The 10,251-nt window shown below is 46.1% G+C and overlaps 1 protein-coding gene across 3 annotated transcripts; it reads right to left on the reverse strand.

The window, feature by feature from the left end:
• Positions 1–3,535: 3,535 nt before the first annotated feature.
• LOC118087660 (SCAN domain-containing protein 1) lies at positions 3,536–9,238 on the reverse strand. 3 transcript variants are annotated; one of them, XM_035120533.2, is made up of 3 exons: positions 9,144–9,238; positions 6,501–7,486; positions 3,536–5,013 (listed from the first exon to the last, which is right to left on the reverse strand). In XM_035120533.2, the coding sequence occupies exon 2, from the start codon at positions 7,384–7,386 to the stop codon at positions 6,535–6,537; it is 852 nt and encodes a 283-aa protein (XP_034976424.2). In that variant the 5' UTR covers positions 7,387–7,486; positions 9,144–9,238; the 3' UTR covers positions 3,536–5,013; positions 6,501–6,534. The 3 variants fall into 3 exon arrangements, with proteins under 3 accessions (XP_034976424.2, XP_034976426.2, XP_034976425.2); XM_035120535.2 differs by lacking the exon at positions 9,144–9,238 and adding an exon at positions 9,026–9,104; XM_035120534.2 differs by lacking the exon at positions 9,144–9,238 and adding an exon at positions 8,907–8,930.
• Between the last annotated feature and the right edge of the window lie 1,013 nt (positions 9,239–10,251).

The following is a 10,251-nucleotide window of genomic DNA, read 5'->3' on the forward strand; positions in this document are numbered from 1 at the left end:
CCTTGACTTGGGCAAGACCATTTGCTGCTCTCTCTCCGGCAGTAGAATGTCTTGGTCTAGCCTTCCTCCAGGCTTTAGATATTAACTCAGTACTGTTATCTGAAGAAGTGTGCATGCACACAAAAGCTCATACCAATGACATAGTTGGTCTCTAAGGTGCTACTGGAAGGATTTTCTTTTTATTTTGTTCAGTACAATTAGAGTACAGATAGACTGAGCCAACCTGGTTCCCTGGTTTGGGAGCTAGTCAAACCCTTTCTCAGTGGCCACACCTGTTCAGGTGCCTTCATGGGCCCCTCTTTCCCCAGGCCCCACAGCTCCGGGTGGCTGGCCCCACAGAGAATCCATCCTCTGGCCCCCAGGTCCCAGGAGGGGCAAGTGGTCCTTGTGGGATTTTTTTTGTTTTGTTTTGACTCAGATATAGTATGAAATTAACTTGACTGGCCTTGGGTTCTTATGGGTACTGTGACTTGCTGGTGGTTGGTCAAGTTGCTGCTTTGTGTCAGACTGCCTCAGGCAGCAAAATGTCTTTGGCTGGTACTGGACGGACTTGACCTTAACTCCTAGGGATTTTGTGTGCGTGTGTGATTTTTGTTAATTAAGGCACTATTTAGCCTGCATTGGCCTAAATCAAATGTGGCCCTCTAGCCCTCTGTCTGGCTCCTGGGACTCTTCCCAGGCCACGCCCCTCAGCAGCCCCAACTTCGTATCCTCCTTGCCTGACTGGAATATGGCTGCCTTTAATGATTCTTGCCTGCCTCCATGGAAAATAGAAAGTGTGTGTGTAGAAACCAGGCTACTATAAGGAAATAGAATTCATGCCCACTTTTGCCTTGGCGCCCCACCCATTACTAGCCTATGGCCCCTGGAAGGTTGCTTAGGTGGGAGCGTGGCCCACAAGTCTGAAAAAAAGGTTCAGCACCCTTAGCCTAACATGTTTTAGCATGGTATTTCTTCTCAGTTAACACATGTAGTGTGATTAAAAAACCCATTGCTTTGATTCAATCCTCAATATAGCTTTTTGGCATATTGCAATTTAATAGAATCACACTGCAGCTTCCCTATGAAGTCCTGTCGCTCAAGGACTGCCATATTAAGGTCAGTTAACAATGTCCTGCAGAGTTTTGTTACTCTGCTTAATGCCAGCAAAAACCGATTAGACAAATTTAACTTCCTAGTGCCATAAAAACAAAGACCTTTAAAAATTGGAATTATTTGTGCCTGCTATAAGCTCTCTAAGGGGTGGCTAATTAAGCTGCACTCTTCCTGTTCCTCTTCTATCTGAAGCATCTCTGGGAGCCTTTAAATCCCAGGATGGCAATGAAAAAACACACCTCTTTGGCCTACAATTAGAAACCGGGGGGGGGGGGGGGATGAAATGATCTCTCAGGTGGCAGCAGCCAAAAGGAGAAATACCGGTAAGTAATCACGAGCAAATTCCATGGGGTGGGACAGGAAGAGAAACAGAGTGAGGAAATAGCTGGTTGGTGATATAGCTGCAGTGGCAAGGGAGTGAGCTGCAGCTGGCAGGAGCAAAACACATGTATCAATTAGTCCTGCTCTAATTCTTTTGAAAAATCTTTGGGGATCTCAACTTATGGCAAGGCTTTTTAAAGTTTTCATGGTTTGGAAACGTTGCCTCAATTGGAATGTGTTTTATCATTTTGTGTAAATCAGAGGCGGCCAACTTGTTTTGGGTCCATGGGCACTCTTGCATACCAGAGAAACTGCTGTGATCTGTTTGCCCCCACAACCTATTAGGTTGGCTACAACAGTGCTTCTTTCAAGCCTAATTTCAGTCTGTGCAGGAAGGTGCAGCGTTTTGGAAGGGACCCCAAGGATCACCTATTCTAGTCCAACTCACTGCAATGCATATGCAGCTATCCCATACAGGGATTGAACCTGCAACCTTTTTAACGTGTGGCTGGACACAAAATGTGGGTTTTCGTGTGTGTGTGTGTGCAGTTGGAAAGCTGATAACGTGGAATTTGGTTTGGAAAAATCTGCACTTTCAGTCCACTATCTTGATTCAAAATGGCATCCAACTCTATCCATAGATGAAAACCTGCTTCTTGATCTCAGGAACCATCACGAAAAAGGTGGTTACGGTATCTTCAGAGGGGTCCAAATGCAGAGATCGGACAAATTTCCAAATTATTTAGCAGATTTTTATATGAGATTTAAAGGAATGGTTATATGAATCACATTGTGCAAGATCAAGCCAATATTAAGCACTTCTAGTTCCACAGAATGTAATGTGCTGACAGATAACATTCCAATGGAAATTAATGGGACTTAAAAGTGTCTCCCTGCCTATTTAACTTATATGCAGAATTCATCACGCGAAAGGCTGGACTGGATGAATCCCAAGCCGGAATTAAGATTGCTGGAAGAAATATCAACAACCTCAGATATGCTTATGACACAACCTTGACAGCAGAAAGTGATGAGGAATTAAAGAATTTTTTAATGAGGGTGAAAGAGGGGAGCACAAAATATGGTCTGAAGCTCAACATAAAAAAAACTAAGATCATGGCCACCGGTCCCATCACCTCCTGGCAAATAGAAGGGGAAGAAATGGAGGCAGTGAGAGATTTTACTTTCTTAGGTTCCATGATCACTGCAGATGGTGACAGCAGTCACGAAATTAAGACGCCTGCTTCTTGGGAGAAAAGCAATGACAAACCTAGACAGCATCTTAAAAAGCCGAGACATCACCTTGCCGACAAAGGTCCATATAGTTAAAGCTATGGTTTTCCCAGTAGTGATGTATGGAAATGAGAGCTGGACCATAAAGAAGGCTGAAGAATTGATGCTTTTGAATTATGGTGCTGGAGGAGACACTTGAGAGTCCCATGGACTGCAAGAAGATCAAACCTATCCATTCTTAAGGAAATCAGCCCTGAGTGCTCACTGGAAGGACAGATCCTGAAGCTGAGGCTCCAATACTTTGGCCACCTCATGAGAAGAGAAGACTCCCTGGAAAAGACCCTGATGTTGGGAAAGATGGAGGGCACAAGGAGAAAGGGACGACAAAGGATGAGATGGTTGGACAGTGTTCTCGAAGCCACCAACATGAATTTGACCAAACTGTGGGAGGCAGTGGAAGACAGGAGTGCCTGGCGTGCTCTGGTCCATGGGGTCACGAAGAGTCGGACACGACTAAACGACTAAACAACAACAAAAAGTCATTTGCTTGCCCAGATCTTGTTCAAAAGCAATTTAGGACAGCCAAAAGTTGTACCTTCTCATAAAATCTGTAATTAACTGATGGAATTTGCTTTTGTGAACCGTAGTAGCAGCAACTAGTTGAAACAGGTTTTCTAAGTACTGGGTAAATCCAGGTTTATCAAGTGCTATAATTTCCTCTATGGCTGCACACACCAGCATCTTGAGCATAAGTTGTTATTTAGAGGGTATTCGATGTTGGACAGGATCAAGTAGCCTCTAGCATTCAAGACTACTAAAATCCCCTATTCTCTGAACATGGTGAAGCGGCTGGGAAGAGCTCGAAATAGGAACTCTGCAGCAGAAGGGATGGTAACTCCTTTATTACATGTGCTCATCCACAGACATAACACACACACCAGAAATTTACACAAATGAAAGCAGGGCTAAAGTTCACCTGATACAAGGTGAAAGCGGAAGCTACATCACATCAGGACGAGTATCAAAAACCTAGTTTCTACAAGCAAGAAAACACTTTGCTCCCATTTCAACACACTAATACAAACCTGGGGGGGAGCTTCAGAAAAGACCCTTCCCTTCCCACTCCATTTCTCAAATATGTTGCAGAAGTAAAGCCCAGCTTGAAGCACTGAAGAATGCTTGATATCCAGCAAACAGCTGGTTCATCAAACCGTGACTACTTTGGCTGGTTACAAGCGAGGAGGGAGAATTCTGTGGGTTATGAGGCCAGTCATTATGGTGGACCTTGGAGCCCATGTCTTTTTTGGCCAGTAACACAAGCTCTCTCTTAAGCAAGCTTAATTTAAGGTTGCTGCATGGTGGCTTGTTCAAAAAGCTTTTGAGTGGCTAGACTCTTCAGAGATACCACAGCATGAGAATACCATGTAGGTCTGCCAGACTGCATGGCAAACCTCCATGCCAGCAGCTCTGAGGGAGATAGAGCAATGACACGGGGACACACCGCAAGATCAAGGCAAACTACATTGACAACAGTGGGGCTTGCATGATGTGGAAGTGTTTGCAACTGCCTTGCACCTGCAACATATAGAGTTTGCTTCAGTTTATAGGGCTGTTGGATGTAGTGAGGAGGTAAGCCTGTGGCAGAACCCTGAATTCCCCAAAGGTGTTCAAAGTCTGCCCTGCCACACAAAATGTCTGGGGAGTGTTACAAAGTGACTTTTCAATATTTTCCACACAAATTCTCCCAGGATGAGCAGGGCAGGCCATCTCTCCAAATTAAGAGGCACCCCTCCAAACATAAAGCAAGGAAGGGAATCAGGGGGAAAACATTATCTTGGCAATCATAAACTGATGGGAGGAGGGCATGGGAGACTGTTTGAGGAGTGGGGGAAGAGGTGTGACTCAGATGCCTCAGACCAACCTGAGGCAGACTGGCAGGTATCATTTTCATCACAAGACCCTTCCCTTCTGCATCCTATCAGAATGCTCATATGTACATACATTCCAAAGTCATGCCCACCCCCCATCCCTTTTGAAAAGCTCTCAAGTTCCCTTCATGCTTTGTCCTTTCTCCAACTTACCCCTATGGCATTAATGCACAGAGGGCATTCTTTAAGCTGCAGCAAGGACCAAGCAAGATTTTGAATTTCCCCTTCTTCTCCCCGTTATGTATATACACACAAAAAAAGTCAGATGATGTGAAAGGTTCTGCTCCAGTTAATGGTTTCCGTGCAGGGAAAGGCTGTGTAAAGGTCTTTTCATGCTCGGCAACTGCACTGTGATGTCTGAGTTCCGGATTCCTCTGGCCCATTTAGGTTTTTCCCGCTCGGCTTGGTAGATAACTAGGTCTTTGATTCTCTCAGTCTGTAAGGAAAATCAAGGACTCGTCAGAAATGGTAAACAATTCCAGAAATGTAGAGCTGGCCAAATACATTCAGATGTTCAAAGCAGCCAGGTGAAATGGTGTGCACAGAAAACCATGATACTCTGTAGCTGACCACATGCTGTCCTTTAATGATATTCCTAATCCTGGCACCTGAGATGGACAGCTTAATCCTTAATTATAGGTATCATCTATCTATTACTTACATGAATGAACACTAGCCTAAGAATAGCACCTTAGGTACAAAGCAACAAACTTGACTTTTTTTTACAATGCCCTGGTTCACGTCACACTAAACCACAGGCAAAAACTGTGGTTTAATGTGAATGAGCTGGTGTGATGTGATGTGCAAACCAAACTAATGCCTCTTTGGACCAAAATTTATTTATTTATTGCCTTTTCTTCAATTAAGTCAGGGTAACATCTATGTGTTTCTCCACTCCACCCTGCCTGATTTATCCTAACAACCCTATAAGATAGGTTATGATGATAGTGCCTGGCACAAGTTACCTAGGGAGCATCATCGCTGAATTGAACCCGGGCCTCCCTGGCCCTAATCTAACACTCTAAACCTGGCCGTCCCCAACCTTTAGCCCTCCAGATGTTGAAGAGACTCCAGGTCCCCTTAGCCCCAAGCAGGATGGCCAATGGCCTCGGGTGATGGGAGTGGTAGTCCAGAAACATCTGAAGGGCACTATCTGGGAAGATGGCTGCTCCATCCATTGTGACACACTGTCATCAGGTAATTTTGCCCCCCCCCCCCCAATTCTAAAACGTATATATACAAGACCAGCCAACAACAGGCTCTGATGATAGCTTCCAAAATCTGTTCTCCAGCTGCCAATTCCCTCCCTCCAGCCTTGGAGGATAGCTGTCTTGGTTTGTTCTTCACAGTCAACCATATTTTCTTAGCCTATGACCACCATACATGGGATGCCCAGTTAAAGATCCAATGGCTACTCTTGTGGCTGAAAGTCAGTGAAGTTATACACTCACAAGTCAGTCAAACCTGTGCACACAGAGTTGTTCACATATTCCATCTTAAAAAGTGGGTTGCCTCAGCAGCATGTAGCGGAAACTTCAAAAGATGCCTGTTTCCTTGGCTACTTTCACTGTGTAATAACCTGGTAGTCCCTATGTATCTACTTCCCGCTTTGTCAGTCAAAATTCCTGTGCATCTCAAAGTCACATGCAAAAAAATCTAGTTTTTAATGTTTCATCAGCTCATCACTGGCAGAAGCAGTAAATAGAGAACTCATACTGGCAACCAAGCATTCATAGGAGGAGCTCTAACAGCTTGGCTCTTTACCATCTTGTGAAGTGCTGGGGAGAATTCAGCACACATGCAGGTCAAAGGGGTTGCCTAGAACCCATCCAATGCAGGTGCACTGCAATGTTACTACTAACAGAACCCGAAGAAAATTTAAGCAATGTACTGAATTGATAATGGTCACTTCCTGCTACCTACCAATAACCCGTCCTGCTTGTCTGATTCAGTGACTTCAGCGGAGCCAACTCCTTGCTGAAGACCGTTGCCTTGCCCTTTCAGGGTAGGGTCGTCTCCCAGGCTCAGGGTGCAGAAACTGGTAGTCTTCTGCCAGGGCTACAGCCTCATCCCCATTTTCAGGGTGACGTTCCCGAACCCAGCGCTGGGCATCCTCTGGGAGGAGGTTCAGGAATTGCTCGAGCACCAACTGCTCCACAATCTCCTCCTTGCTGCGGGCCTCTGGTTTTAACCACTGGAACAGCAGTTCCTGGAGTCGCTCAAAGGCCACTTGGGGCCCTTCAGTCTCTTTGTAGGTAAAACCCCGGAAGCGTTTGCGCTGGTTCTCGGAGCCAACGTTCAGCAGGCATGGGATAGCATGCTCCACCTTGGCACATCCTCCAGCCCGGCCGGCAGCCAGACTGCTATGAGCCTGCTGCGCCTCCCCAAAGAGATCTGGCAGGAGCATGGCCCTTCCTGGCTCTCTGGCCTCCTGGCAGACATCTGGCATTTCTTTAAAGATGTCAGCATCATCATCATCATCCTCCATCATCCGCTTCGCCCCTTTCCCTTCTCCCAAGGGCAGCACTGGAACTGACACAGAAGCCTCTGCAGCAGGGGGCACCAAGGATTTTTCAGTCTTTGGTTTCTCTTCTTGTTTTACCTGCAATCTTGGGGCTTGACGCTGATCAGTAGGCTGCTGCGTCATCTCCGAATGTTCGGCTCCTCCTCCTGAACACTCACCAGCTGCTTTGACCTCGCCTCTATCCAAGTCCTGGTGCTCAGCCATGTTGGTGCTACCTGGATCCCTCTCCTTTGCAGGATCACTGCAGGATGCATCTAGGCTCTGCTCATTCACCTTGGTGGCCATTTTCCACAACAAGGCTGTTTGCTAACCCTGTAGCTATGCTAGGATGTTTGGTGAACAAAGTACCCGGTAGGTGCTGCTTTTTCTTTGCTTCAAGAAAACTCTGCAAAGGGCAAGGGGTGGAGGAAGAGAGAGAAAGAGAGCAATACAGACAATTGATATTCAGGCTGTGCTTCAGCATCTGACTAAGACATATTCTGAAATCAAAGGACTTAAAGTTAGTCAAATTCATTGATTCCAATGGCATTACTTAAGAGTATGACTTAATGCAGGGATGAAGAACCTTTTTCAGCTTGAAGGCCACATGTCCCATATCAGTGGTGAGTGGGCACCAGAGGCAAAAGTGGGCCAAGCAACCAGTGTAAATGCCACCTTTCTACAGTAGGCTAGTTTCTACACATATCCTTTTCTGTCCTCCATCCAAGCAAGCAAGAGTCGTTTTCAGAATTCAAAGACACTTTCCATGCAGACAAAAACTTTCAAGGAGAGTGTGAAGGCCAGTGGAACGTGTGGCCAGGAGGGGAAGGCTGAGATTCCTGGAGGGCTGCATAAGGCCCTGGTCCTGAGGTTCCTTGTATGGTAATTTTGCCTGTTTCAACACATGGCCAGTTCTGGCCAGTTTGATTCATGTGAGAAAATAAAACAAAGTAAGATTTGATTACTCACACATGAGTGGAAAGGGAGGGCTTCCCTGAAATGGTTAAATTGGGGAGATGGGGGAAGTACCAGAACTCAGTGCACATGTAGATGCTCCCAAGTTCAACTTCAAGCACCCCTATAGATGGAAAGGATTAGGTAGCAGGTGATGGAAAGATCTCTGCTCAAGCCTCTGAAGGGCAAACAGTTCTGTGCTATAGGCTAGAATGCTGCTCCAGCATGCCCTCAAATGGGGAAAGCATTTCCGCCCCTTTTCAATAATGTGACCTAATCAGTGTGTGTGAGATCCCATTATACAGCAAAATCAGTCCAACAGTAAGATCCTGGATTCCCCCTAATTTATTCTAACCATCGTATGGGAAGATGGATAATTCTTACAAACTCAATAGAATGGATAAAATACCCCATCTTCAGAAGCCATTTGCACAAAACATTACAGCCTAGGTAAGTTTCCTCAGAAATAAATCTTAATAGTCTTCCAGTGGGGCTTATTCCCAAGTAAATGCACTCCGATTTCAGCCTTTAATGTGACTTAAGGTCCTGCATATAAATAGAGAACGAGCGCCATTGCCTGCCTTTTCTTTCCTCACGGGGCTTACAAAGAACTGCCTGCGCTTTTTCTCCCTGCGTCTTTTACGCACAACTGAAGCCAGATATTCCACTGAGGTCAATGAGCCACGGAGCTTAGGGTTGCAGCATTAAAGCAACACACACAAAAGCAGGCGCTTGTTCAGAATAGCGGCATTCTGAAGCGCTCCAAACCTAGGCAGGAAACCGATTCCGTCCTCGCGCATGAAAAAATCGGGGAAAATAAAAGTAAATAAAACCGACGCGGTTTTCATTCCCTTTCTCGATGGGGAACCCACGTAGGTTTTGCACGACGGGCGGCAGGTGCCCAAACTTATTGAAGCGTCGCTCCGGTGAGGACTGCTCGATTCGGATTCACTCCGCCTCAGTGAGAACAGCCTAATTCGGATTTACCCACCCCTGTTCCTTTAGCAACCAGAAGAGGAAATGTGCAAAGGGAATGAAAGGAAGAAGCCGGTGCCAACTGCCCCCTCCCCCCGCATCCCTTTTGTTTTGATCTGGGCAACTGCGCGTACCTTCACCCAGCCGAGGCCTCTTTCCAACACTCTGGCCCCGCCTCCGGAAGTTCCCCAGGTACTTCCGGGAGAGAGAAAGCAAGAAAGAGCCAATTGCGACTGACGCTTTCTACGCGAAGAAGCCGAACGCGAGAAAGGGCCATAGAGCTATACATCTGTGAAGAACATTCAGGGTTTACTTGGACTGGTGAAAACAACAGGCTTAGAAAGCCGTTGGCCATTTTTTAAAAAGCGTGACGTGATCCATGACGTGACCAGGAGGGGCGGGGAAAGCTCCAGAACCCACAACTGGGTGGTTGTTGGAGCTTCGCATGGGAGCGTTCAGTGAAACAGACAAAGAAAGACGGGAAGGGCATCATGGAGATTCGGCGGGTAGAGCGGCACTTCCGTTTAAACGGTCTTTCCCTCTTCCCCCGGAAATGACGCTCATCTGTAATTCTCAGCCCCACCCACCACGACGTTCCAACGTAGCTGGTGTTGTACAGGAAGTCAGTTGTGGTAGGCAAGCTGTCAGGGAAGCGTGTCCTCCCATCTCAACACTCTCACAACCCCAGCAGCTTGAAGGCCTCTGCAGTACTTTCATTCATTTATTTCCCAAAATTTATACACCGCTTGGTTCTTAAAAAAAAAGCAACAACCCTCAAAAGGGGTTTGCAAAAAGGCAAAACAGTAAAATCGAGAAAAAATCGCAACCATGCTTTAAAACATACGAAAGTTAAAATACTAAAACATTAAAATTATCTCAGCTTTCTAAGCATCTAGGTAGGCTTGTCTACACAGGATTTTTTTTTGCAGGCCCAAAACTGGACAGTGAAGGCACTTGCTTGATCTCAATAGGCAGGGAGTTTCAAAGTGCAGGTGCTGCCACACTAAATGATTCTTACAATTGTGGGATGGGTATTATGTGGCACCCACAGCAGTGCCAATTCCACCAATCAAAGTGTTCAAGTGGGCATGTGGGATAAGGTGATCTTGTAGGTAAACTGGTCCAAAATTGTTAAGGGCTTTATATGCTAATACAGTAGCAACATTCTGAACTTGGCCCAGTAGCAAATCGGCAACCAGTGTAGATCTCTGAACATGGATGTTATATGCTGACTAGGCCTCT

This window comes from Zootoca vivipara, chromosome 6 (assembly GCF_963506605.1).
Source record: "Zootoca vivipara chromosome 6, rZooViv1.1, whole genome shotgun sequence".
NCBI lineage: Eukaryota > Metazoa > Chordata > Lepidosauria > Squamata > Lacertidae > Zootoca > Zootoca vivipara.

What these genes read in the sequence shown, in the direction of transcription:
- LOC118087660 (XM_035120533.2), bottom strand. Translation starts at nt 7,386, where the DNA reads ATGGCCACCAAGGTGAATGAGCAGAGCCTAGATGCATCCTGCAGTGAT.